Below are 27764 nucleotides of genomic sequence, written 5' to 3'. Positions count from 1 at the left end.
AGAGGATGTTAATTGCTCCATTGGCCTCACAATCCCGATGGATGAAGTACAGTCTAGTAGGCTGTGTGCTGATGTTGTGTGATTGTGGAGATGCTCAGACTTACAACATTGATCTCGGAGGAGTGGAAACAAAATTCAACACAGTTAGGTGTGTGTTTGGACCATGTGCAAGCTAACGTCCTGGATCTGAGGGCTTATGGATGTGGCTTCAGGAAAGAGTGAACAGGATGGTTCAGAGCTGCTGGACTTCAGGAGAAAAGAGCTCCATTGAAACAGCTATTTTAATGGATGGTCTTCCTACCAAGTTCTTCATCCCAACTGTACATGCTGCTGCTGCTGCTAACTCGCTTTAGTCGTGTCTGACTCTGTGCGACCCCAGAGACACAACCCACCAGGCTCCGCCGTCCCTGGGATTCTCCAGGCAAGAACACTGGAGTGGGCTGCCATTTCCTTCTCCAACGCATGACAGTGAAAAGTGAAAGTGAAGCCGCTCAGTCATGCCCAACTCTTAGTGACCCCAGGGACTGCAGCCCACCAGGCTCCTCTGTCCATGGGATTTTCCAGGCAAGAGTACTGGAGTGGGTTGCCATTGCCTTCTCCCCAACTGTACATAGAAGAGGTTGTTTCCCCAGGGAAGGAAGACCCCAGCAGGGGTCTTTACATTTCTGAGAATCACAAGTTGGGTTTGTTAGAAGCAAACCTTAAGATGAGGATTCACTTGTAAGTGATGGAGAAGGGAAGTTTTTCCAGGAAAAACTGGTAAGGGAGAGGGGAACTTCAATGTAACTGCATTTAGAGACAGGGCTTTAAAAATGTAATTAACTCGTGGTTTTTTGGGGGGCGGGTATAGTTGCTTTGGGCATCCCTGGTGGCTCAGCAGTAAAGAGTCCACCACAACACAGGAGCCACAGGAGCCGTGGGTTCGATCCCTGGGTTGGGAAGATCTCCTGGAGGAGGGCACAGCAACCCACTGAAGTATTCTTGCTTGGGGAGCTCCATGGACAGAGGAGCCTGGCAGCCTACTGTCCATAGGGTCATGAAGAGTCAGACATGGCTGAAGCAATTTAGCATGCATGCACAGAGTTGCTTTACAATGTTGTGTTAGCTCCTGCTGTAAAATGAAGTGAATCAACGATATGTACACATATATCATACAATGTGGAGAAGGCAATGGCACCCACTCCAGTACTCTTGCCTGGAAAATCCCATGGACGGAGGAGCCTGGTGGGCTGCAGTCCACGGGGTTGCTAGGAGTCAGACACAACTGAGCGACTTCACTTTCACTTTTCACTGTCATGCACTGGAGAAGGAAATGGCAACCCACTCCAGTGTTCTTGCCTGGAGGATCCCTGGGACGGGGGAGCCTGGTGGGCTGCCGTCTATGGGGTTGCACAGAGTCGGACATGACTGAAACGATTCAGCAGCATCATACAATGGAATAGTATTCAGCCTTAAAAAGGAAGATAATTTGACCCCTGCTGTAATATGGATGAACCTTAAAGAGATTATGCTAAACGAAATAACCCAGCACACAAGGACAAATATTATGTGATTCCACCTATATGAAGCATCTAAGATAGTCAAATTCAGAGAGTCAGAGTAGAACAAGGGTTGCCATGGCTGGGGGGAAGAGGCAGTGGGGAATGATTGTTTAATGGGCACAGAGTTTCAGTTTGGAAAAATGGAAAAGTTCTAGAGCTGGACAGTGGTAACAATTACACAACCATGTGATGCACTTAACGTCACAGAACTCTACTCTTAAAATGGTTAAAGCAGCAAATTTTATGTTATGTATATTTTGCCACAAAGAAACAAAACGAGGCAGAGGGGAAAAATTCCGGACACTCTTTAGATGTAGAACTTACACTGTATCAAATGTTATTGGGAAATCTGAAATATATCAGCTCCTTGTTTAACAAACCTTGAAAGATACATATAATTAAGGCTACATGGATTTATAAGGATGGGGTCCCAATCTGACCAGACTAGTGTCCCAACAAGAACAGAAAGCGACATCTGAGCTCTCTCTCTTTCCAGATGGACACGCAGTGGAAAGACCATGTAAGGACAAGGCAAGAAGGTCAGGAAGAGAGGGCTTGCCAGAAACCAACATTAACAGCACCTTGATCTTGGACTTTTGGTCTCTAGAATGGTGAAAGGATGAGTGTGTGCTGAATAAGCCACCCAGTTTGTGGTGTAACAGTTTGTGCTGTAATACCCAGTTTGTTACAGCAACTCTAGCTGACTAATACAGTCACATAGGTGCAGAGAGGCAGTGTAAAGGTTTCAAGAGGAACCTGAACAGGGCAGTGACCACCACATTGGGTGACTCATTGGCCAAATTTCCTATTATGATAAGAATATGCATAAATTATGCCCCTGTTCTAATCACCAAGGAAATGACTTTAAACAATTCTTATAGTTTTGTACTTATTGTAATGCATATTAGAAACTTAAGTATACAGTTTCAAGGTCATTATTACTAAGAATAAAGAGAAACTTTTAAAAACCAGAGCAATAAATAGACGATTTAAAGAAAACTCTTGGGACTTACCTGGTGGTTCAGTGGTTAAGACTCCAAGCTTCCAATGCAGTGGGCCTGGGTTCAATCCCTGGTAAGGGAACTAGATCCTGCATGCTGCAATTAAAGATCCTGTGTGCCACAACTAAGACCCAGCACAGCAAAATGAATAAATAAGTGAAAATAAATACTATAAAAGAGAAAACTCTGGCATAGTGGTCTAAGTGGTACATGATAAAGTACGATTTGGGACAAGTTTTTGGCTATTGCTAAGATTCCGCTGGTGTTGACCATTTTCTAAGCTGATTCTACAGCCTTCCCTGCACTATCCTTTGAATAAATCCCTCTTCTGCTGAAATAAGTCAGGATCATCACTTTAGGAGCATTTAAGAACTCTCACTAATACAGGTAGAACCATAAAATTTCCCTTTTAATCAACTAGCTTAAGTCAAATTGAAAGAGTAAATCAATTGGAAGATTAGGGTAGGAGATAAACTACTGAGAAAATGAGAGGTTAAACCATGGGTCTATAATTCACATCCTGCCATGAGAGGGCCAAGCTTACCTTTCCAGACTAATCCCTGAAACTCCTTATGGTGTTACTTCCAGCCCAGGACCATCACTCATCCTCACACGTCTAAACATTTGCCATCTTCCTCCTGTGCCTGGAATGCCATCATGCTTTATCTCTGCATATTCAATTATTTCCTTCTGCCCCGGGAGAGTTCACAGACAAGTCCTCTCCAATTTGCAGAGTATTTGAGGTGAGGCAGGCAGTGTGAAATGACTTCCAGTCATCCCTATCTCCTGGTACTCAGCCACCCTCCCCTTGGTCATTATCTCCCCTTGAGTGGAGCCCGGATCACTAATGAAATAAGACGCAACCAATATGTCACTTGCAGGATTAGGTTATAAAATACTATGACTTCCATTTGCTGGCATGTTCTTTCTCCCTGCGTCATTCCACGATGGAGAGGGATGCCCAGTAAGGAACAAGACACTGATGTCCTCTGTCCAGCAATCCCTGAACCTGAATAGTGCCAACAGCCACATGAACTAGGGAGTGGATTCTTGAGCCTTCAGATGAGACCATCCAAGCCTGACCAACACTGTGATTATAGCTTAGTGAGATATCCTCACAGTTTCCCGGGTGGCAAAGTGGTAAAGATTCCTCCTGCCAATGCAAGGGCCATGGGTTTAATACCTGGTCTGGGAAGATTGCACATGCTGCAGGACAGCTAAGCCTGTGTGCCACAACTACCGAGCTTGTGCTCTAGCGCTTTGTCCTCCACAACAAGAGAAGCCACCCCAATGAGAAGCCTGGACACTGCAACTAGAGAGCAGCCTCCACTTGCTGCAACTAAAGAAAGCCTGAGGGCAGCAAAGAAGACCCAGCACAGCCATAAGTAAATAAATAAATGAAAATAAACTTTTTTTTAAAAAAGAGCTATTTACATACATAAATCCACTGCCTGTTAATGAACACATTCCCTTTAATCTGCGTAATCAACGCTAATCTTGTGGTGTTAATTAGATTTTATGTGCATTTGATTCAGGAGATTTAATTCAATTTCTGATCTCCTGCTTAGAGCAAGGGACCCATGTACACATCTTCTTCTGGCCATGTTTTCACAAGTTGAGACATTTGGACACCCGACCCTCACCCCCAGATGTACTAAGAATCTTTCTTGGGAGCGTGGTGGTGAAGGCTGGTGTTTGATCTAGTAAGCTGTTCAGGACACCAGATGTGTTTTCTGGCTGCACACTGAAGGCAGGATGGAGGAAGAGGTTTTACAGGTAAAAGAACTGGGTGTTTCTCAATGAAGTGGAGCATTTGCAGAGTTTTTCTTGGCAGCCTTGAAGTATTCACTGAAGAAAATATGTCCAATAATGGAACTGGATATTTCTTCCTATAGTGCTAATCCCTTAAAGAAAAGATGTTGACAGACTGCATCGCTAAAAAATGATCAAACTTTTTGAGCCTAAGGAGCCACCTTAAGCAAAACAAAAGTGGACAAGTTGCCTCCTGTCTGTAGAAGGTAGTTTGCACGCATACATGCTAAGCCGCTTCAGTCATGTCCGACTCTGTGTGACCCCATAGACGGCAGCCCACCAGGCTCCCTCATCCTTGGGATTCTCCAGGCAAGAGTACTGGAGTGGGGTGCCATTGCCTTTTCTGAAATCTGTGTGATGGAATCCTAAAAGTTTTTTGAGGATATAATTAATGTCAAAGGAATGTGTTATCAATATAACTGAAATTTAGGGACTTCCCTGGTGGTCCAGTGATTAAGACTCTAGTCTTCCAATGCAAGGGGGCAGGGGTTCAATCCCTGGTTGGGGACAAAGATCCCACATGTTGCATGGCATGGGCAATATATATATAGTTAATCCTGTCAAGAAAACACGCTGACAGACTGTATCAAGAGCCCTAAGAAACAATCAAACTTTTTGATTCTAAGAAGCAAAAGAGAAATGGACAAGTCGACTATGTATTTATATATACGTACATACGTATTGGCTATGGTGGCTTTGATGGTAAAGAATTCACCTGCTGATGCAGGACATGCAAGAGACGCAAGTTTGATTTCTGGGTCGGGAATATTCCCTGAAGAAGGGCATGGCAACCCACTCTAGTATTTTTGCCTGGAGAATCCCACGGACAGAGGCAGGCTACGGTCCATGGGGTGCAGAGTTGGATACTACTGAGTGACTGAGCACACACAATCTGTGTGTGTGTGTGTGTGTGTGTGTGTGTGTGTATACATATATATGAAATGTTTAAGATATTAAGCAACAGGATATATACTATGATACCAGATTTGTTTAAAAAATAAATCTACTACATATTTATCATACACAAATGTTATCTACGTATAAAATGTGGGAAGAAAATGAACCAACATATTAGCAGTGGATTATCCTTAGGTAGAAGGGAGGCGTGTGTGCATATTAAGTCACTTCAGTTGTGTCTGACTCTACACGACCCTATGGACTGTAGACCACCAGGCTCCTCTGTAGAACTCTCCAGGTAAGAATACTGAAGTGGGTTGCCAAGCCTCCTCCAGGGGATCTTCCCAATCAAGGCATGGGATCGAACCCACGTCTCTTACATCTCCTGCATTAGCAGGTCAGTTCATCACCATTAGCGCCACCTGGGAAGTCCCTAGGTAGAAGAGATACTGATATATTATTTTAGCTTCTTTCTTGTCTAACTATTTTCACAAATACTCTCAGATGAGTAACTGTTGATTTTATACAGGGAAAGCAATTATGTTAAATAATAATCCAGGATGTCTATCTAGAAGCTCACAGAGCATCCTTTATGCACTGTTGCCACTGAGAGTCACCTTTCATTTTTATATTCCTCCTCACTGAAGACTAAGTCTAATCCTTTATGATCCTGACACCAGTTCTGCTGCGTGTCTTTTTTTCCACCACGACTACGCAATTCTCTGACCAGCTGGCTGTCCTACAATTCAACTCAGTTCTGACACTCTGTACCAACAGATAGTGTCTGATCGCAAAGGTTGAGGGCTCAGTTCCATGAGACCGCCCCCACCTTCAGATGCCAACTGCAAGCTCAACTTGTCACCTATGCTTCTGACCGATCGATTTTAGATCGAAGGATCCCATGACCCCCTCCTCGGGTTCCATTAAATAGCTAGAGTGGCTCACAGAACTCAGAGAAACACTTAGCTTACTAAAATACCGGTTATTATGAAAGGCTATAACTCAGAAATAGCCAGATGAAAGACACGCACAGGGTGAGCTATGGGGAAAGGGGCAAGTTTCCAGGCTCTCTCCAGGCGCTACTGTCCTTAGGTCTCCACCTGATCACCACCCCAGAAGCTCTCCAAACTCAGTCTTTTTGTTTTGTTTTTAAAGAGGCTTCATTCCATGAGCATCATTGATTAACTCATATTGGCCACTGGTTACTGAACTCAGTCTTCAGTTCCCCTCTCCACCCAGGAGGCCAGGAGGTGGGACTGAATACTCCAGCCTTCTAATCACAGCCTTGGTTCCCCTGGCAACCAGTTTGCATCCTAAGGTGCACTAGGAGGCTTTCCAAAAGTCACCTTATTGACACAAACAAGACACACCTTGATGCTCTCATCCAAGGGTTTTCAGAGCTCTGTGCCAGGAACAGGCACGAAGACCAAATATGTATTTCTTAGTATAAATCACAGAATCACACCCTTTGCACAAAGGGCGAACCGTTGTAAAGAAAGCAGCCTCTGATAAGCAAGGGCAACCGGAGATGACACAGCCTCCAGGACATGAGTGTAGATGAGGAGAATGAATAAGCCTGCAAAGCAGACTAGACCTTGCAAACAAATCTCTGTTTCAAAACCCAAAAAGGAGAGACCCTGGGAATCAGGGCCCTGCCCTTCCTACTGGAGATGCCAAAAGGTCCTGCTGGTGATGTTAAGTGTCTCCAGATCGCCAAACCAAGGTGTGACAGCTCTGCTAAGCAGTGGTTAACTTGAGTCTAAGGCAGGGCTCTTAGGCGGAGAACGGGTCTTGGAAGCCTGGGTCGCCAATCGAGAGGGGGCCCCTCCCACTTACCTGTTGCGCATGCCTGGTGCCAGTCGCTGGCACACCACGGCGGTGGTGGCGTGTTTGCCTCCGTTCCCCATCTCCTGCTTGACGTCCCACTGCCGAGGCTCACTGGTCCGTGTGCTCAGGATGTTCACCCCCTTCTTCACCTTGGCTCTGCGGGGATGAAGGCAAGAGAGAGAGAATCGAGAGATCAATGACTCGGCCTTTCCAAATGCGCTCATGCTCCGCTCAGCTGAGTGCCCTGCCTTTTCATTTTTCTTCTTTTTTCATATCCAGTGGCACAGACAGACAAGGGGCCCCAGAGGGGTAGGATGAGGATTGGTGATTGGAGTGGGAGGGGATCTACCCACAGACCCAGGAATCGTGGAATTTGCTGTCCAGATCTGATGAAGGAACAGGGCCCCCCAACAGACCCCCAAACCAAGGAGCAGCACAGCCAAGGGGTCAGCAGAAAAGCACGTCTGCACAGGCTAGCCACTCTCAATCATGGTCGGCTGTGTCCTGCAGGGACCACGTGCTGATGTCTGGAGACATTTTTGGCTCTCAACTATGGGGGTAGGGCCGGCATCTAGGGAGCAGCTAAAAGAGCCTCCCAAGGCACAGAACATGTCCCCCAACACGAGTTAACAAGTTCCAAGTGCCCAATGTGCCCAAGTTCAGAAACCCTGGTGGAGGTGTACACGCTGCTTTCTCCACTTTGCCCAGTGTGGCTTTGGGTAAACAATAAACTCTTTTGTCTTACTTCCTTCCTCTGTAAATGGATATGTTAATAGTAACCTATGCTATAACGCTGTTGCGATGATGAAATGTATTATTAATAACACATATAAAGAAATCAGAACAGTGCCGGGTATACAACAAGCACTTAGTAAACGTTATTGTTGTATCACCCCAGGGAGGCCCCCGACCTGCTTCACGTGACCTGCCAGGTCTCCTCTGGAAATAAGCTCAGCTGAATACACTATCCATGGACTTTTTAAAAAGGCCAAGTGCTTCTCTTAGAATTGTTGTTTTGGCCACATCTCTCAGCCTTTCTGAACCTCAGTCTTCCCATCAATAAACTGGTGAGAAAAGTAGCAGATTGAACAGAAATACCGACTTCTCCTTTCTTCACAAATTCCATTTAAAGGGAAGTTGAGGGGACTATTTTTATTGTAATTAATTTTTTTTATTTTATCTTGTTTATTTTTGGTGGCACTGAGTCCTCATTGCTGCATGTGGGCTTTCTCTGGTTGCAGTGAGGGCGCTACTCTCTAGTTGTGTGGGGGCTACTCGTTGCAGTGGCTTCTCTTGTTGTGGAGCATGGGCTCCAGGACATGTGAGTTTCCGTAGTTGGCACACAGGCTCGACTGCCCCATGGCCTGTGTGATCTTTCCAGACCAAGGATCGAACTCATGTCCCCTGCATTGGCAGGCAGATTCTTACCCTCTGGACCACCAGGGAAGTATGAGGGGACTATTTTTAAAAGCCCATGAATATGAGGAGGAGAGATGCAGCCAACGTAAACGACTTGGAGACCTGAACGCTGATGTCCAAAGGGGTGAAATTGTCAGCTGAACTTCCAAACTAAGTTGTGAGCTGTTGGCAAGAGTAGCTAAGAACCGATAGAGTTTAGACCATGAAATCTCCCCGTCTCAGTGGGACCACTAAAAGTGGGAGTCTATGAGGGCTAATATGGAGGATTAGCTAAAAGTATGTTTATGAAGCAGCCAGATACTAATGCCCTTCTGTCTCGGGGTGACTGCCAGACTTCCCATCAGGCCTGAGGGACCACGAAGACCCGAGACTCGGGTTACCATGCCCCGAAGCACGTGCGGCGTCATGCGACACAACGCACACTGAACACGGAGATTCCTGGGACTCTGTCCCCAGAGCTGGACCTTCACCCTCTAGGGAAAATACCATATTCTAGGTCATCAGGTACTGGTCCTGCAGCCTCTCCAGCCAGCCAGCCAGGTTGCCTTTCAGCAAAGCTTGTAGTCAGCAAGTCCCACTCACGGACTCAGAGCCTCTAATGGACTTTTAGGCCCTCATTTTTTCTTGACATGAGCAAACAAGAATCAAGAAGCTTAGGACTCTGAGAAAAGTTTATACATGACACAGGGAACAAAGTAAAAAAAAAAAAAAAAAAAGAAAGCAAAAGAAATCTGTAGAAAATATAGCCTATGCAGGAAAGACCAAAATTAATAAAATACACAGTCGTTCACATTCACAGAGCCATCAGAGAAGATACTGCAGTCATGAAACAAAAACAGACTGCTATCTAGTAAACGCAAAAGGGGAAAGAAAGGAGCCCTTGGAAATTAAAAAATATAAGAGCAGAATTGGAGAAGGAAATGGCAACCTACGCCAATATTCTTGCCTGGAGAATCCCATGGGCAGAGGGGCCTGGTGGGCTACAGTCTGTGAGGCTGCACAGAGTCGAACACGACTGAGCGACTAACACACACAGAAATGGAAAGTCAGTGGAATGGTTGATGGATAGCGTTGAAGACATATGTTTTAGGAAGTAGAAAAAAAAAAAAGAAATGGAAGAGAATTACTTTGAGGTTCAACATCTGAACAATATAAAAACACACAAAAGGGAGAGCAGGAATCACCAATGTAGTAATTTAAAGAAATTTACCCAAATGAAAGGATAGAAGTGTCCAAATTGGAAAGCCTTACTGGGTGATGAACCCAAGACAGAGGACTGATACAGCTCAGGACACTGCATACAGATAGGTGAATTCTGTAGTCCTCCAGACCGAGAAAGGATCAGGGATCAGAATGGATACAAGATTCACCACAGTCACTCTGGGAACTACAAGGTGATCAAAAATACCTTCAGGACTTCCCTGGTGGCCCAGTGGTTAAGAATCCACGTGCCAATGCAGGGGTATGGCTTCGATCCCTGGTCTGGGAAGAACCCACATGCTGCGGATCAACTAAGCCTGTGAGCCGTAACTACTGAACCCCGTCCTTCCTAGAACACGTCTCTGCAACAGGGAAGCCACCACAATGAGTAGCCCCCTACTTGCCATAATTAGAGAAAGAACAATTTTTTAAATCTTCAAAAATCAAAGGGGAAATGATTTCCAACCTACCATTTGATATCCAGCCTACTGATGAAGAAAATGTTTCCAGATATGCAAGTTCTCCAAAAATTGACTTCCTACACCCTTGCTCAGAAAACTACTTGAGGATGTGCTCCATCAAACAAGGGGGTAAATATAGAAAAAAATTGTGAGACCCAGGAAGTGAAATTAAAAAAAAACATGACAGAGATGCATAGTAGGTTCATGGTGAACAGAGGTCCTGGATAATAACTGAGCACCAGCATGGACAACAGTCTATGATGTCTCCAGGAAACTGCAAATTTCCTGATAAAGTTGATGTGAAAATATTTGAATGGAGACTTAGATAATCAGCAAAGAGTTGGGGACTATGAAGAAAATGAAGAAAAATAATAAACAGAAAATGAAGAAATAATAAAACCAAATTAGTTTTTAATTCTGGGACTACACCATTATTATGCAGAAGAGTCATCATTATTTAATACTTGGTTTTACTGTGATTAGTACACGTACTTATAATATTTTAAACACAAATTATTAATCTAGATAAAATATGATTGTATTATTGGAGAGATGGAGACACAGAAAAGGTGGGGAGAAAAGATAGATTCTTATTCTTCATAGTGAAATATTTTATAGCTATTGCCTAAAACTAAACAAATGAATGAGGGAGGGATGGTTTGGGAGATTGGGATTAGCAGATGCAAACTAGTGTATATAAGATAGATAAAAAACAAGGTCTTACTGTAGAGCATAGTGAATTCTATTCAACATCTTATGATAAACCATAATGAAAAAGAATATGAAAAAGATTGCATATATATGTATAACTGAATCACTTTGTTGTACAGCAGAAAGTAACACAACACTGAAAATCAACTACACTTTAATGAAATAAATTTTTAAAAATGAAGAATTATCAACCTTATGTTGCTTAGTGATATGGCGACAAATGCCAAACAAGTAGGAATTTTGCTTCTGTATGTGGAGAAAGGCTGTAGAAGGGAACAACTTACTGCAGTATTTTTCAAAATAACTTTAAATTTTGAAACAGGTTGATAGTTTGCGATTAACAAGAAGTATAAAGAATTCTTATACATCTTCCCCCAGCTTCCCCCTGTAATGCTTTCATACATGGTCAGAGTACATTTTCAAAACCAGGAAACTGACATTGCTGCTATGCTATGAATTCACGTTCACACCCCATTTAGATGTCACTTGTATTCATGTGCACTTTTATAAAACTATTATTTTATTGAAGTATAGTTGGTTTACAATGTTGTGTTAATATCTGCTGTATAGCAGAGTGATTCAGTTATGTATTATATATATATATAAATATGCATATATTCTTTTCCAGATTCCTTTCCATGATGGTTTATCCCTGGATACTGAATAGAGTGCCCTGTGCCATACAGTAGGACCTTGTTGCTTATTGTTCTGTGCAGGATAGTTAGCATCTGCTAATCCTAAACTCCCAACGCATCCCTCCCCTACTCCCATCCCCCTTGGCAACCACAAACCTGTTCTCTACGTCTGTCACCTGCATCTTTGGGGGAGTGGTGTAGTTCTATAAAATCACATCACATGTGTAGATTAAAGGAATCATCACCACAACCAGAACACAGAAGAATTCCACCATCATAAAGACACTCCTTAATGTTACTCCTTAATAGTCATACCTGCCCACCACTTAGCCCCCACAGACTCTGATCTGTTCTCTATTCCTGTATTTTTGTCACTTTGAGAATGTTAGATACAGTTTTTAACCAACAAACTCTGCAGAATTATTTGATTTCTTAAATTACATACAAAGTTATCTTATGAAAGGAATAGCTTAAAAACTTATACATGCACACAGCACTGCCCTGCTAACCTTACTAGTTGGAGGAGATACATTGCTGTGATTAATTAACAGGCAAGATTTACTGAGCATGGGCCCACCCATCAGAACAAGACCCAGTTTCCCCCTCAGTCAGTCTCCCCATCAGGAAGCTTCTATAAGCCTTTCATCCATCTCCATCAGAGGGCAGACAGACTGAAAACCACAATCACAGAAAGCTAACCAATCTGATCACATGGACCACAGCCTTGTCTAACTCAATGAAACTATGAGCCACGCTGTGTGGGGCCACCCAAGATGGATGTGTCATGGTGGAGAGTTCTGACAAAACGTGGACCACTGGTGAAGGAAATGGCAAACTACTTCAGTATTCTTGCCTTGAGAACCCATGAACAGTAGGAAAAGGCAAAAAGACAGGACACTGAAAGATGAACTATCCAGGCCGGTAGGTGCCCAATATGCTACTGGAGATCAGTGGAGAACTAGATCCAGAAAGAATGAAGAGACGGAGCCAAAGCAAAAACAACACCCAGTTGTGGATGTGACTGGTGGTGGAAGTAAAGTCTGATGCTGAAAAGAACAATATTGAACAGGAACCTGGAATGTTAGCTCCATGAATCAAGGCAATTTGGAAGTGGTCAAACAGGAGATGGCAAGAGTGAACGTTGACATTTTAGGAATCAGTGAACTAAAATGGACTGGAATGGGTGAATTTAACTCAAATGACCATTCTATCTACTACTGTGGGCAAGAATCCCTTAGAAAAAATGGAGTAGCCATCATAGTCAACAAAAGAGTTTGAAGTGCAGTACTTGGATGCAATCTCAAAAACGACAGAATGATCTCTGTTCATTTCCAAAGCAAACCATTCAATATCACAGTAATCCAAGTCTATGCCCTGACCAGTAATGCTGAAGAAGCTGAAATTGAATGGTTCTATGAAGACCTACAAGACCTTCTAGAACTAACACCCAAAAGAGATGATCTTTCCATTATAGGAGACTGGAATGCAAAAGTAGGAAGTCAAGAAACACCTGGAATAACAGGCAAATTTGGCCTTGGAGTATGGAATGAAGCAGGGCAAAGGTTAACAGAGTTTTGCCAAGAAAACACACTGGTCATAGCAAACACCCTCTTCCAACAACACAAGAGAAGACTCTACACATGGACATCACCAGATGGTCAATACTGAAATCAGATTGATTACACTCTTTGCAGCCAAAGATGGAGAAGCTCTAAACAGTTAGCAAAAACAAGACCAGGAGCTGACTGTGGCTCAGATCATGAACTCTTTATTGCCAAATTCAGACTTAAATTGAAGAAAGTAGGGAAAACCACTAGCCCATTCAGGTATGACCTAAATCAAATTCCTTATCATTATACAGTGGAAGTGACAAATAGATTCAAGGGATTAGATCTGATAGAGTGCCTGAAGAACTATGGACGGAGGTTTGTGACACTGTATAGGAGGCAGGGATCAAGACCTTCCCCAAGAAAAAGAAATGCAAAAAGGCAAAATGGTTTTCTGAGGAGGACTTACAAATAGCTAAGAAAAGAACAGAAGCAAAAGGCAAAGGAGAAAAGAAAAGATATACCTATTTGAATGCAGAGTTCCAAAGAATAGCAAGGAGATGAGAAAGCCTTCCTCAGTCATCAGTGCAAAGAAATAGAGGGAAAAAATAGAATGGGAAAGACTAGAGATCTCTTCAAGAAAATTAGAGATATAAAGGGAACATTTCATGCAAAGATGGGCTCGATAAAGGACAGAAATGGTATGGACCTAACAGAAGCAGAAGATATTAAGAAGAGGAGGCAAGAATACACAGAAGAACTGTACAAAAAAGATCTTCACGACTCAGATAATCACGATGGTGTGATCACTCACCTAGAGCCAGACATCCTGGAATGTAAAGTCAAGTGGGCCTAAGAAAGCATCACTATGAACAAAGCTAGTGGAGGTGATGGCATTCCAGTGGAGCTATTTGAAATCCAGAAAGATGATGCTGTGAAAGTGCTGCCCTCAATATGCCAGCAAATTTGGAAAACTCAGCAGTGGCCAAACGACTGGAAAAGGTCAGTTTTCATTCCAAAAGGAAGGCAATGCCACAGAATGCTCAAACTACCGCACGATTGCACTCATCCCACATGCTAGCAAAGTAATGCTCAAAATTCTCCAAGCCGGGCTTCAACAATACGTGAATCGTAAACTTCCAGATGTTCAAGCTGCACTTAGAAAAGGCAGAGGAACCAGAGATAAAATTGCCTACATCCACTGGATCACCAAAAAAGCGAGAGAGTTCCAGAAAAATATCTACTTTTGCTTTATTGACTATGCCAAAGCCTTTGACTGTGTGGATCACAATAAACTGTCGAAATTCTTCAGAAGGTGGGAATACCAGACCATCTGATCTGCCTCTTGAGAAATCTGTATATAGGTCAGGAAGCAACAGTTAGAATTGGACATGGAACAACAGACTGGTTCCAAATTGGGAAAGGCATACGTCAAGGCTGTATATTGTCATCCTGCTTATTGAATGTATATGTAGAGTACATTATGAGAAATGCTGGAATGGATGAAGCACAAGCTGGAATCAAGATTGCCAGGAGAGATATCAATAACCTCAGATATGCAGATGACACCACCGTTATGGCAGAAAGTGAAGAGGAACTAAAGAGGCTCTTGATGGAGGTGAAAGAGGAGAATGATAAAGCCGGCTTAAAACTCAACATTCAGAAAGCTAAGATTATGGCATCTGGTCCCATTACTTCATGGCAAATAGATGGGGAAACAGTGGAAACGGTGTCAGACTTTATTTTTGGGGGCTCCAAAATCACTGCAGATGGTGACTGCAGCCGTGAAACTAAAAGATGCTTGCTCCTTGGAAGAGAAGTTATGGCCAACCTAGATAGCATATTAAAAAGCAGAGACATTACTTTGCCAACAAAGGTCTATCTAGTCAAAGCTGTGGTTTTTTCAGTAGTCATGTATGGATGTGAGAGTTGGACTATAAAGAAAGCTGAATGTTGAAGAATTGATGCTTTTGAACTGTGGTGTAAGACTCTTGAGGGGCCCGTGGACTGCAAGGAGTTCCAACCAGTCCATCCTAAAGGAAATCAGTCCTGAATATTCATTGGAAAGACTGATGTTGAAGCTGAAACTCCAATACTTTGGCCACCTGATGTGAAGAATTGACTCATTTGAAAAGACCCTGATGCTGGGAAAGATTGAAGGCGGGAGGAGTAGGGAACAACAGAAGATGAGATGGTTGGATGGCATCATGAACTCAATGGACATGAGTTTGAGTAAACTCCAGGAGTTGGTGATGGACAGGGAGGCCTGGCGTGCTGCAGTTCATGGGGTCGAAAAGAGTCAGACACGACTGAGCAACTGAACCGAACTGAACTGAGATGTCGCCAAGCAAAGGTGGTTACCAGAAGGGAACCAGCAGGGTGGGAAGTGATGATAAACCCCATCTCCACCTTTCAGGCCTGGGGTGCCCAAATTAGCATCACACACAGAGCAGCAAGAGCTTATCAGCTGCAGCTGCACTTTTTCTTTAGAAACTTCTTCCAAGTCTTACTTTTAAATGATTTGCTAAATGATTTTGCTAAAACATACTTGCCACCATGGCCCTGAGAAGACCAAGTTATGCTTAAGTGACAAAGATTAAAGACACATTAGCATATAAAAGCCCCTCCTTTGTCCTAAGGCAGGGATGCCTCCCACCTCGACTGTCCACAAGGACTGCCTCATGAAATATGACTTCGCTTGAAATTGGGTTTTGCTGCATCCGAATTTTGCTCAAGACTGGAGGTTTCACTGAAGCTACAAATTGTTCTTTCCACTTCATGGTTCAAGAAAATAGGAGGATTCTTGTTGACGGGTGCAGAGGCTGGATTCATCTCTGACTTGGGTGGGGAGATGAGCTGCTGAGATGAGAGGAAGGCACAGGTTTTAAAGAGCCCGATCTTGTTAATTAAGTGTCTTCTTTACTGAGGTCAGTGGGTGTTCCTATTTACTCCAAGAAACTAGCAGTTGCAGGAATTTGGGTCCCACCCAGGATGAGAAGTTTTACAAGGATAGTCAGTGTTAGAACAGTGGGATTAGAGGATAAGACATGAGGATGCCTGGTTTCTAGGGAAGGAGCTGGAGCCCTTGGTCCATGGTGATGTGAGAGCAGCCTTTGTTTCAGCATCCAGTGTGGAGGGGAAGGCAGTGAACCAGATGCAGGAAACCCAGCTTCCGGTCCTGCATCTGCTGTGATGAGCTCCATGACTTTAGGAAAGTCATGCAGTTGACCTTGCTCTTTTTCATCATCTGTCCCAAGGGGATGGCCTTAGTTCACTGGTTGTCCACTGACACTGCCCCCCACCCCCACCCCAACGTGTAGGGCTGCTGCTGCTGGTTGTTGGGGAGATGATTTTAGATTTTCAGAGACAGCTCTGAATAACACTGACATGTTCTTTTCATCTCTCATGTTAATAGTGAGGACCAACTTTTCCCAGCAGATACCATGCTGGATACTGGGATAGTGAGATGCATCAACACAAGACTCAAGTGTGGACCAGCCCTGGTGGTGCTTCTTGTCCTGCCTGACTGTACCTGAGCCAGCTCATGTACACCACATGTTTATAATTGATGCTATTATATGATCACATTTTCTAGTGGTTAAACGTTTCCTCCTCTATTCAAAAATGTGCCCGACTCAGGTGTAATACAGGGATGATTAAATATTCCTTGAAGAAAATCAATGTTCAGTACAAATTTTTGAACACAGGAAGCCTAATTTCCATCTTCCAAGCCATCCATCTCAGGGTCAGCTCTAATTACCATGTGAAAAGCACTCTCTAGAAGCTTCTCAAAGCCACTGAACTTCTAGAAGATGCCGTGATAGATCCTAGAACGTGTGAGCATCTGTGTGTCTTGAGTGGGGGTTGTGGGAGGGAGCAAGGTACTAGTTGGTCTCTGGCCCTATAAGACTGTGGAGGGCTGAATCTGATCCTCAGTGTAGGTAGAAAAGGAAAAATATAAATAGCTGCTATTATGGGTTGAACTGTACTTTTCCCTACAAATTCATATGCTGTAACCCCCAGTACCTTCGAATGTAACTTACTTGGGGATATGGCCTTTACAGAGGTGATCCAGTTATAGTTCTTAGGAAGAACACTAATCCAAGATGATTGTGCCTTATAAGAAGGGGGAATTTAAAACAGACACTATACAGAGAGAGGGACTTCCTAGGTGGCTCGTGGCAAAGAATCTGCCTGCCAAGCAAAAGACCCAGGTTTGATCTCTGGGTAAGGAAGATCCCCTAGAGGAGGAAATGGCAATCCACTCCAGTATTCTTGCCTGGAGAATCCCGTAGACAGAGGAGCCTGGTGGGCTAAAGTCCAAGGGGTCCCAGAGTCAGACATGACTTAGCGACTAAACAACAAAATACAGAGAATGCCATGTGAAAATGCGGATGGTCATCCATAACCCAAGGACAGAAGCCTGGCATAGGTGATCCCTCAGAACACTTAGGAAGGAACCAAGCCTGCCTTTACCTTGATTTCGGACTTCCAGTTTCTAGAACTTTGAAACAACACATCTGTTACTTAAGCTACCCAGTCCACGGTCATTTTTTTTTTGTGTGCAGCCCCAGAAGATGAACACAAATGGCCAACACTGAAATAAAATCCAAAGCTTCTATATAAAAATCTGGATTTCTCCTTTTTAACCCATTATGGTGCTTACTCATTTGACAAGCACCACTGGATGTGTCACAAGAACTGACTGCTGTTCTTGGTGTGGGATATCCCATGAGCCCATTTTTTTCATTCGGAAAACTCACATTCCAGTTGGGAGAGACAGACTTTACACCAAAACATAAGCAAAATAAACCGCATGTCAGATGCTGGCAAGAGTTGTAAGGAAAAATAAAGCTGGGGAGAGAATATGGGAGGAAATAAAAGGGTGCAGTTTTTAATAGGATGGCTGGGGAAGACTGCTCTGAAAAGACTCGGAGATGGTGTGGGAGAATCAAGTGGACAATGGGGTAGTGGCCAGGGATGGTCATTTCCAGCAGGAAAAGTTCATTGTGAAGGTTCCGTGGTAGGTAGAACTCTAAAGATGCTGCCCACAATTCTTGTCTCTGGTTACTTAAGCCCTAACCTTGCCATTAAGGGCTTTTGCGATTGGGAATTCGAGTCCCAGACCAAGGACTTCCTTGCATGGTCTAGTGGGAGCATCCACCTTCTAATGTAGGGGACACAGGTTCAGTCCTAGGTCGGAAAAACTAAGATCCCACATGCCACAGGGCATCTAAGCTTGGCTGCTGCAACTACTGAGCCTGCACACTCTAGACCTGATACCCGAAGCTAGAGAACACCCAGGAGCACCAAGGATGATCCAGCACAGCCAAAACATGAAGTCCTAAACCAGGTTTAGGGAGGTTTGAACAAGGGTCCGTCTGGTCAAAGCTATGGTTTTTCCAGTAGTCATGTACGGATGTGGGAGTTGGACTATAAAGAAAGCTGAGCACTGAAGAATTGATGCTTTTGAACTGTGGTGTTGGAGAAGACTCTTGAGAGTCCCTTGGACTGCGAGGAGATCCAGCCAGTCCATCCTAAAGGAGACAGTCCTGGGTGTTCATTGGAAGGACTGATGTTGAAGCTAAAACTCTAAAACTTTGGCCACCTGATGCAAAGAGCTGACTCATTTGAAAAGACCCTGATGCTGGGAAAGATTGAAGGTGGGAAGAGAAGGGGATTGCAGAGGATGAGATGGTTGGATGGCCTCACCGACTCAGTGGACACGAGTTTGGTTAAACTCCGGAAGTTGGTGATGGACAGGGAAGCCTGGCATGCTGCAGTCCATGGCATCACAAAGAGTCGGACATGACTGAGAGACTGAAATGAACTGAACTGATCTCATCACACCAACACTTTAAAAGTAGAGTTTTCTCCAGTGGGTGGCAGATGGAGATGTCAGAGAGATTCTACATGAGAGATTTGGTGGCTGTTGCTGGCTTTGAAGATGGAAGGGGCCATGAGCCAAGGAATGAGGGTAGCCAAACGCAACCCCTGATTGACAGCCAGCAAGGAAACAGGGTCCCCAGTCCTAAGGCCGCCAGAAGTGAGTTCAGCCAAGTGAGTGTTCTTGGAAGCAGAATCAACCCCGGGGCCTGCAGACAAGGACCAGCCTGGCTGGTACAGACTTCAGCCCATGATACCCATGCTGAGAATTCAGTTGGGCCTACTGAGACTTCTGACCCATGGTACCCTGAGCTAATGAATGGATGCTACTGTAGGCTGCCAAACATGTCGAGATTTGTTACATAGCTTAGAAAAGAGTATAGGCCCATGCTGCAAGAGCAGCAATAAGCCCAGTAAGGCTGGGATAGAAAGTGCAAGAACAGAGGGTCTGGGATGTGAAATCTGATGACAAACAAAAATGGGGCGGATATGAGCAGTGGTCCTCAGTAAAAAGTCAGCAAGTGTGCTTCAAAGCAGCTCATCACGGCCCTCTCTTGAAGCCCCCTCCTTCATTCACTGATATCTGGTGTTTTCAACCTTGGCCTATTAATAGTTTGGGACAGACACTATTTTCTTTGGGGAAAGGGAGTGTTCTGTGTGCTGTGGGATGTTTAGTTGCTTCTATCCACTAGATTCTAGTAGTATCCTTCCCCAGTTGTGACAACCAAAAATATCTCCAGACATTGCCAAATATTTTCTGTAGTTAACCTTACATTCTTAGCTGAAAGCCACTGATTTATATGACCTCTCGTAACACTGAGCAGGCATGTTCTTGTCCCAAGGTGAGGACTGAATTACTAGATACCCACCCAGGAAGCCAGTTGGTTTTCTAGGGAAGGCAGGCTGGATGCTTCATTGCTGAAAACTTCCATTCATTCTTTCCTTAGAGACCTTGAAGAAAGATGCAGACTCGGGGTGCTAACCTTTCTCTGCCATGGAGAGGATTTTTAAATTTCTTGTGTCCTTGGGGATCTACAGCTGGCACCTCAGAGTAGTCATCAGCAGCATGCTTATCCAACAGGCAGGTGAAGGAAACTGTGTAGCAAGGGACAGTAATGAATGGTTCCCCCAAATCAGAGAATGAAAGGTTTGCCCAGCTCTAGGTAATGTGGAGGAAAGACTCAGCTGGGGACTTCCCTGGTGGTCCAGTGGTTAAGAATCTGCCTTGCAATGCAGAGGACGCAGGTTCAATCCCTGATTGATTGGGGAACTAAGATCCCACGTGCTGCAGAAGAACCAAAAGCCTGACTGCCACAACTAGAGAGTCTGCTTGTAGCAACTACTGAAGCCCACACGCTCCAGAGCCCGCTCACCACAGCCAGAGAATCTGTGCACTGCAACCAAAGATCCCGGGTGACACGACATAGATCCTGCGTGCCACGGCTAAGACCCGAAGCACCCAAATAAATAACTATTTTTCAAAAAGACTCATCTGCGCCCAATGCTATGGAGCCCCCTCCCCAGAGGATGGAATGGATGGAGAGGAAGGTCAGCGAAATTTCTCTGAGATAAATGTTGTCCAAATGTTCCACCTTGCTTCAGGGTGTCTGCTACGTGCTTCCTCAGGGGGCTGGCTAGGACAAAGGAAGCCAGCAGTCACTGAAGCAGCCCACCGCTGGCCTGGCCCCTACATGGTGTTCCTGAAGCAAAATCATGATATCGCTAAACAAGCAGAGCAATCAACAACCACTGTATCCAGCCAGGCAGGTCAGTTTACTCTCCACCGACATCACTCTGGGCACTGCAGTGGGAAAGCTTCCTGCTAGGCGTGCAAACCAGCTTCTGCCACTAATAAAATGAGTGGATGGCATTTTGCAACCGGTACATACTGCACATAAAGGAACAGTACACTGATGTTGGCTCTTTCATTATAATAAGACTTGTGATGAGAACAACAAATATCAAAAGTTAAGGCGTATCTGTGGAATCTAGAAAAATGGTACAGATGAATGTATTTACTGAGCAGGAATAGAGACACAGGAGCAGAGAATGGATGTGTAGATATGGTGGGGCAGGGCGGGATGAATTGGGAAACTAGGATTGGCATGTATATACTGCCATGCGTAAAATAGACAGCTAGTAGGAACCTGCTGTATAGAACAGGGAGCTCAGTTCAGTGCTCAGTGGTGACCTAGATGTGTAGGAGGGCAGGGAGACGAAGGACCAAGAGGGAGGAGATAAATGTGTAAATACAGATGATTCACTTCATTGTACAGCAGAAACGAATACAGTATTGTAAAGCAACTATACCTCAATAAATAGAAAAAGAAAATAATCAGACTCATACATTTATATCCCTACTTACCCAGTAATCTGAGAGGTCCTATAAAGCTAACAGGACAGACAAAAGAGACTTTAAAGACTTTCAGTATTTCCAAGCACTCAAAAGAAAACATTTGTCTGGGATCGAGGTCCATATACAACTAAGATGACGAGAGGTGCTCTTTCTGCTCCAATCATCTCCTCCAGTCACAGTGGCTATGCTGGGTACCAGGGGCTGATCCATGTGAAATATCCACTTGGGTCTCCTCAAGTCCCACCCTCAAATTGCTGACATATTCATATACTCTATGTAGTATCATTTAATATATTTCTTTAAATGAACTACCACTTTTTATTTACTTTAGCAAATTTATTTTTTAAAAAGAAACTATATGTGACTATCTCATTAAAAAACCAAACTTCTTTTTCCAAATGCATATTAAAATAAATACAAGATGGTACAAAAAAAATGTCTGTTCATGAATCTAATAAAAAGCATCACTCGCTATGACCATGCATATCACACTCAGGGAAGCACCAGTAGACATATAACTTAAAAAAAGCAGAGCTTTCCTTCATCCATGCAATCTTATACCATCTTTCAAGACACAGGAGGGAAGAGGAATCAAAAGGGTCCTTGCAGTAAAAACACTGAACACACTTGTTTCGTGTTCTGTTCTTAGTAGTATGAGCTGGCTTCTGTCTCCTGCTCCACTCATCAGGAATCCTGTGAAAGCCATCACCCCACCCAACCAGTGACTTCCTGAGCTAGGGACAGCTGAGCTCTGTGGGGACAATGCCTTTCCCAGATAAGGACCCTGGGGGGCTCCCAGGGAATGAGAAGCCATAGACGGATTCCAAGGATGGGAAAAAAACGTTCCAATGATCATCACTTCAATTTCCTAAAAGAGTTGTGGGTTTGTGCTTGTGTGTGTGCATGGGCATGCATGGATGTGAAAAATGCTCTATTTGCCTTGTGAATATGCCACTGGAATGTGTATGTGGCCATTGAAACCCAGCTCGTTCCTTTGGATATAAACTCCCTGCTCCTTAATTGACTTAAGAACAGCGGTCCTGGCCAGTTCTCCTGGACCAGACATCCCTCACCTCTCTCAGATCTGTGTGAAAACAGCTGTGATCAAATGCTTTTCCAATTCACTGTCTTGTTTCATCATCTGTTTAGCTTAGAAAACACTGTCCCCTTTTGGTCATTACCTTTTGCTGCCTTCAATATGCCTCTGCTCTAGGATGTTCATAAAAATTCCTTTATCAGCAATTCATCAAATATTTGAAACCAGGTCCATAACTCAGAGCACACTGGGGGCTTTCCTAAGCACTGTTGCTTCTTCAGACTCTCTTATTTCTTTTTTTCCCCCTGATCTGTTCTCAGGCACACGGCTTCTCGCCCCTTTCATTGCAAACTTTGGCACAAACATCGTTCACTCATAAGAAGAAACACCAATATCCTGTTTTCATAGGTTTGTTCTGAAAATCCTCCATATCCATCATCCACGTCTACCCCTGTCTTCTTGGAAACTTCACGCTGGTCATTATAAACCAGTGGTGCGCTGGCTGAAATACAGCAAGCTGGTATTTAAACAGCAGTTATTCAAATGTAAGTTATACAAACCTATAAGGGAATAATCTGCATTAGAAAACAAAGGTAGTAATACTCAAAATCATGACTCCCTAATGATTTTACCTAGATAGCATATTCAAAAGCAGAGACATTACTTTGCCGACTAAGGTCCGTCTAGTCAAGGCTATGGTTTTTCCAGTAGTCACGTATGGATGTGAGAGTTGGACTGTGAAGAAGGCTGAGTGCCGAAGAATTGATGCTTTTGAACTGTGGTGTTGGAAAAGACTCTTGAGAGTCCCTTGGACTGCAAGGAGATCCAACCAGTCCATTCTAAAGGAGATCAGCCCTGGGATTTCTTTGAAAGGAATGATGCTAAAGCTGAAACTCCAGTACTTTGGCCACCTGATATGAAGAGTTGACTCACTGGAAAAGACTTGGATGCTGGGAGGGATTGGGGGCAGGAGGAGAAGGGGACGATGGAGGATGAGATTGCTGGATGGCATCACTGACTTGATGGACGCGAGTCTGAGTGAACTCCGGCAGTTGGTGATGGACAGGGAGGCCTGGCGTGCTGCGGTTCATGGGGTTGCAAAGAGTCGGACACAACTGAGCGACTGAACTGAACTGAATGATTTTACCAGTTTACAATGATCTTGACTCTTGAGGCGATGTTTACATGTGTGCGTGGAGGAAATCCTATATTATGCAGTGCTACTAGACCCCTCTTCCCAACTTTGTGTTTAGCGGTATCACATCAGTAGCTTGAAGGTGGTTACGGTGAGAATATTCACACCAAACCTGCCTACACCGCTATAAACAGTTTCCTTAATAATAGATAATTTCCACTAAACTTGGGGTGGGGAGCCTGATGGCTGTGCTGAGATGTCCTCCGTCTATGGGCCATCCAGTCTTTGGCCAGTTCCTCCAAGACTAAAGTGATGTTTACTATGCTATTCATAATGACAAAGCGCATCTCCCATCCCTCAATCACTCATCTTACCATGCTTCCTCACAGTTGCTTCCCTGAGTCACCAAAGAATCTGTATCTTTCCCCCAAACATTTATTTGTTTATTGGCTGCGTCAGGTCTTAGCGGTGGCTCGTGGAATCTCTGTTGCATTCTTTGGATCTTTCATTGCCAGGCCCAGGCTTCTCCAGTTAGAGTGCTCTGGCTTAGTTGCTCAGCAGCCAGGTGGGATCCTGACCAGGGATCGAACCCACATCCCCTGCATTGCAAGGCAAATTCTTAACCTCTGGACCACCAGGGAAGTCACCAGAATCTATATCTTAACATTCAGCTTTATATAAGTTTCCCTGGCATTCCGGTAACAGACCTAGGCTATCTCTTGAGTAAGTCTGGTGAACCATTATGGATTAAAATAATTCAGCAGAACCAGGGCAGAAGGAAGTGTCATGACAAATGGTCACCCAGGCTAAAGAAAGTAGCTCAGTCCACTGATTTTCTTTGTGTAGGTGGGTTTGACAGCAGTCACTCTACCATGAGAAAAATAGGCATTAACATAACTATCAGTAGTGAAATATACATACTCATTGGTCTGTTCCAACAATGAACTGCGTCTAGCCATTCTTGTTTCGTTCATCCTCCTCAACATCTTTATGATGAACTATTTAAAACCAAAACCCAGATTGTGTTCCATTTCACTCATAAATACTTTAAGATTTTAAAAAAAACATAATTACCTTGCCATTATTATACCCAACAAAATTAATGATAAAAATGTACCCTCTTATCTCAAAGATATTTTATAGAATTGATTTGTTCCCATCAAAATCTAAACAAGGTCCATGTACAGTATCTGGTTGTTATGTTCTTAAGTCTCTATTATTTGTGGGGAGTTTTTTTTTTTTAATTACAGATTCTATTTCACCTCTAGTGATCAATCTGTTCAAGTTATCTATTTCTTCCTGATTCAGTTTTGGTAGGCTGTATGTTTCTAGAAACTTGTCCATATCTTCTAGATTGTCAAATTTGTTGACACAGAATTTTTCATAGTATTCCTTGAATTTTTTTTTTTTTTGTATTTCTACCATATTGGTTGCGTTGCCTCATTTTTTTCATTTTTTATTTTGTTACTTGGGTTTGCTCTCATTTCTTTGTGGTGACTCTGGCCAAAAGTTTACCAATTTTTTTTACCCTTTCAAAGAACTAGCTTTTGGTTTTGTTGATTTTTTTCTATTTTTTTAACCTGTTTTATTTAATGTCTCTGATCTTTATGATTTCCTTTCTTCTTCTGCCTTTAGGTTGAAGTCTCCTTTACTCTCCTCCTTTTTACTCTACTGTTACCCTCCTCCTTTTATTCAAGCAACTGATGTTTTTGAAATACTAACTCTTCAGTCCTAGAGAATATCCACATTCTGGATTTATCAGATGGTGTATTTTCATTGCCGTTTAATGTATTCCTTTATGCCTGCATTTCCTTTAAATTGGTCTTAAGATACAGAAATGTGTTTAGATACATGTTGGATGCTTTAGGCTAGAACACTTCATGGGTGGGGCTCTGTATTTCTTATTGCATCATATGCCAAGTTCAGATGGCATCAACCTATATTAAATAGTTTGTATAAATAGTTCTGGGATGAATAGCACCCTAATAAATCTGCATGCTACAAAGCAGGGTGAGATGATATATGGATCTGTTAGACAGGCTGGTCAGACACTAGTTTAGAATGACTGTGAGATGATGTATAATTCTGGAAAGGATCAAAGAGTATAGTGAACTTTTAGCTTTGAAACTAAAATCCTTGCAGAGTCTCAGCATTTTAATGCAACTCCTTCCCTCCTCTATTTTTTAGCTGCACAGCAAGGCACACAAAATCTTAGTTTCGAGACCAGGGATGAACCTATGCCCCCTGTCTTGGAAGCATGGAGTCTTAACAACTGGACAACCAGGGAAATCCCTATGTAACTCATTCTGAGGCAGGAAATCTGTCTATCCAGCCAAGCAATCCATTCACCCTGCCTTGCATGCAGAAGTCTGCAGTGACATACATTCAAGGAGCCCCAGTTCTACACCGCTACAAAACATTCGTTCCAAACATCACTCTGAACAGTGCTCCAGCAGTGGCTCTCAGCCACAGACATGTACCCCCCAGGGGACACTTGGTAATATCTAAAGATGTGTCTGATCATCCAACTAGGAGATGAGGGTTCAGCTGACATTGACTGGATAGAGGCCGAAACTGTGCTGACCGCCCTACAATAAACAGCACAACCCCTGTGGCAAAGGATTGAAAGTGAAGTGTTAGTCACTCAGTCCAGTCTGACTTGTGACCCATGGACTGTAGCCTGCCCAGCTCCTCTGTCCATGGAATTCTCCAGGCAAGAATACTGGAGTGGGTAGCCATTCCCTTCTCCAGGGGATCAAACCCAGGTCTCCTGCATTGCAGGCAGATTCTTTATCATCTGAGCCACCAAAGGAAAGGATTATCTAGTCCCAGCTCTCAATATCGAGGGGGTGAGGAATACTTCTCTAAGGCAGAGCACAGCTCTGCAGAATGAGCCTGGTACATGGAAAAAGTCTAATTACCAAATTAACTTTAATGCACATCCCCAGACACTCCATGCATCTGTTGCTCTGAGATTACTGTGCTGGGATCTTACACGTGCAGACAGTAAAAAATTTTTATGATCTCACCTTATCTATTTTTGAGAGCATGTTGGCGAAATGCTAATTCAATTATGAGAGAATAAACCATCGGGAAGAGAGTTCATGCTGTGTGCCAGGCGCAATTCATAGCAGGGAGCACGATGAGGGAGGACACAAACTGCAAAGGTGGGACTCACCTGGCTGTGTCTGAGTTCTCATCAACAGAAAAAAAAAACCACGTCTTTTCTGCTGTTTTCATTTACTAGGTTCTGAGAAGGCAAGGAACAGGCCACGGAGTCTGTGCTGTGCAGTGTTTGTGAGATATCAAGCAAACAACTTATATATTTTATTCACATTTCTGGGTCAGCCAGGCTCTCTGTAAAGTGTCTCCCATGTGATACTTAAACAACAGCAATACCACCACGGTACGTCATCAGGGAAATGCAAATTAGAACAACAACGAGATACCACCACACACCTATCCGAATACCCCAACCCGGACCACTGACATCACCAAATGCTGACAAAGATGTGGAGCAATGGGAACTCTGACTCATTGCTGGTGAGAATGCAAAATGGTACGGCTTGTTTGGAATACAGTTCAGTAGTTTCTTTTCTTTTTTTTCTGCAAACTAGTTCTGAGTGATTTTTATCTTACTTTATTTTTTAATTAATTCTTTTTGAAGCATAGTTGCTTTACAATGTTGTGTTAGATTGGAATTGACATGCAAACACTATGTATAAAATTGATAACTAATGAGAACCTACTGTCTAGCCCAGGAAACCCTATCCAGTACTCTATGGTGACCTAAATGGGAAAGGAATCCAAACAGAGGGGATATATGTATATATATAGCTGATTTTCTTTGCTCTATGGTAGCTTCTTACAAAACTAAAATACTCTTTCCATACAATCCAGCAATCACTCTCCTTTGTATTTACCCAAAGGAGCTTAAAATTATGTCCACATGAAAACCTATACACAGATGTTTAGAACAGCTTTATTCATAATTGCCAAAAATTGGAAGCAACAAGGATGCTCTTAGGTAAGTGAATGGATAAACTGTGATACATCCAGACAATGGAATATTATTCAGTGTTTAAAAATAAATGAGCCATCACGTCCATGAAAAGACATGGAGGGGCCTTAAATACATATTACTGAGGGAAAGAAGCTGATTTGAAAAGGCTACATGCTATATGATTCCAACTACAGACATTCCGGAAAAGGCAAAACTATGGAGACGACAGAAATGTCAGCAGTTGCCAGGGGTTGGGAGGGGGTCTGAATACACGAAATGCAGATTTTCAGGACAGTG

The 27764-nt window shown here is 43.5% G+C and overlaps 1 protein-coding gene across 1 annotated transcript in view; it reads right to left on the bottom strand.

Moving 5' to 3' along the window:
* TMEM132C (transmembrane protein 132C) overlaps positions 1 to 27764 on the bottom strand; it is a 448582-nt gene that overhangs the window by 154223 nt on the left and 266595 nt on the right. Inside the window, exon 3 of the mRNA XM_018061407.1 lies at positions 7088 to 7234. Within this exon, the coding sequence (XP_017916896.1) occupies positions 7088 to 7234 (147 nt within the window). The remainder of the gene's footprint in view (positions 1 to 7087; positions 7235 to 27764) is intronic.

This window comes from Capra hircus, chromosome 17 (assembly GCF_001704415.2).
Source record: "Capra hircus breed San Clemente chromosome 17, ASM170441v1, whole genome shotgun sequence".
NCBI lineage: Eukaryota > Metazoa > Chordata > Mammalia > Artiodactyla > Bovidae > Capra > Capra hircus.
This window is presented reverse-complemented; position numbering and strand designations above follow the sequence as displayed.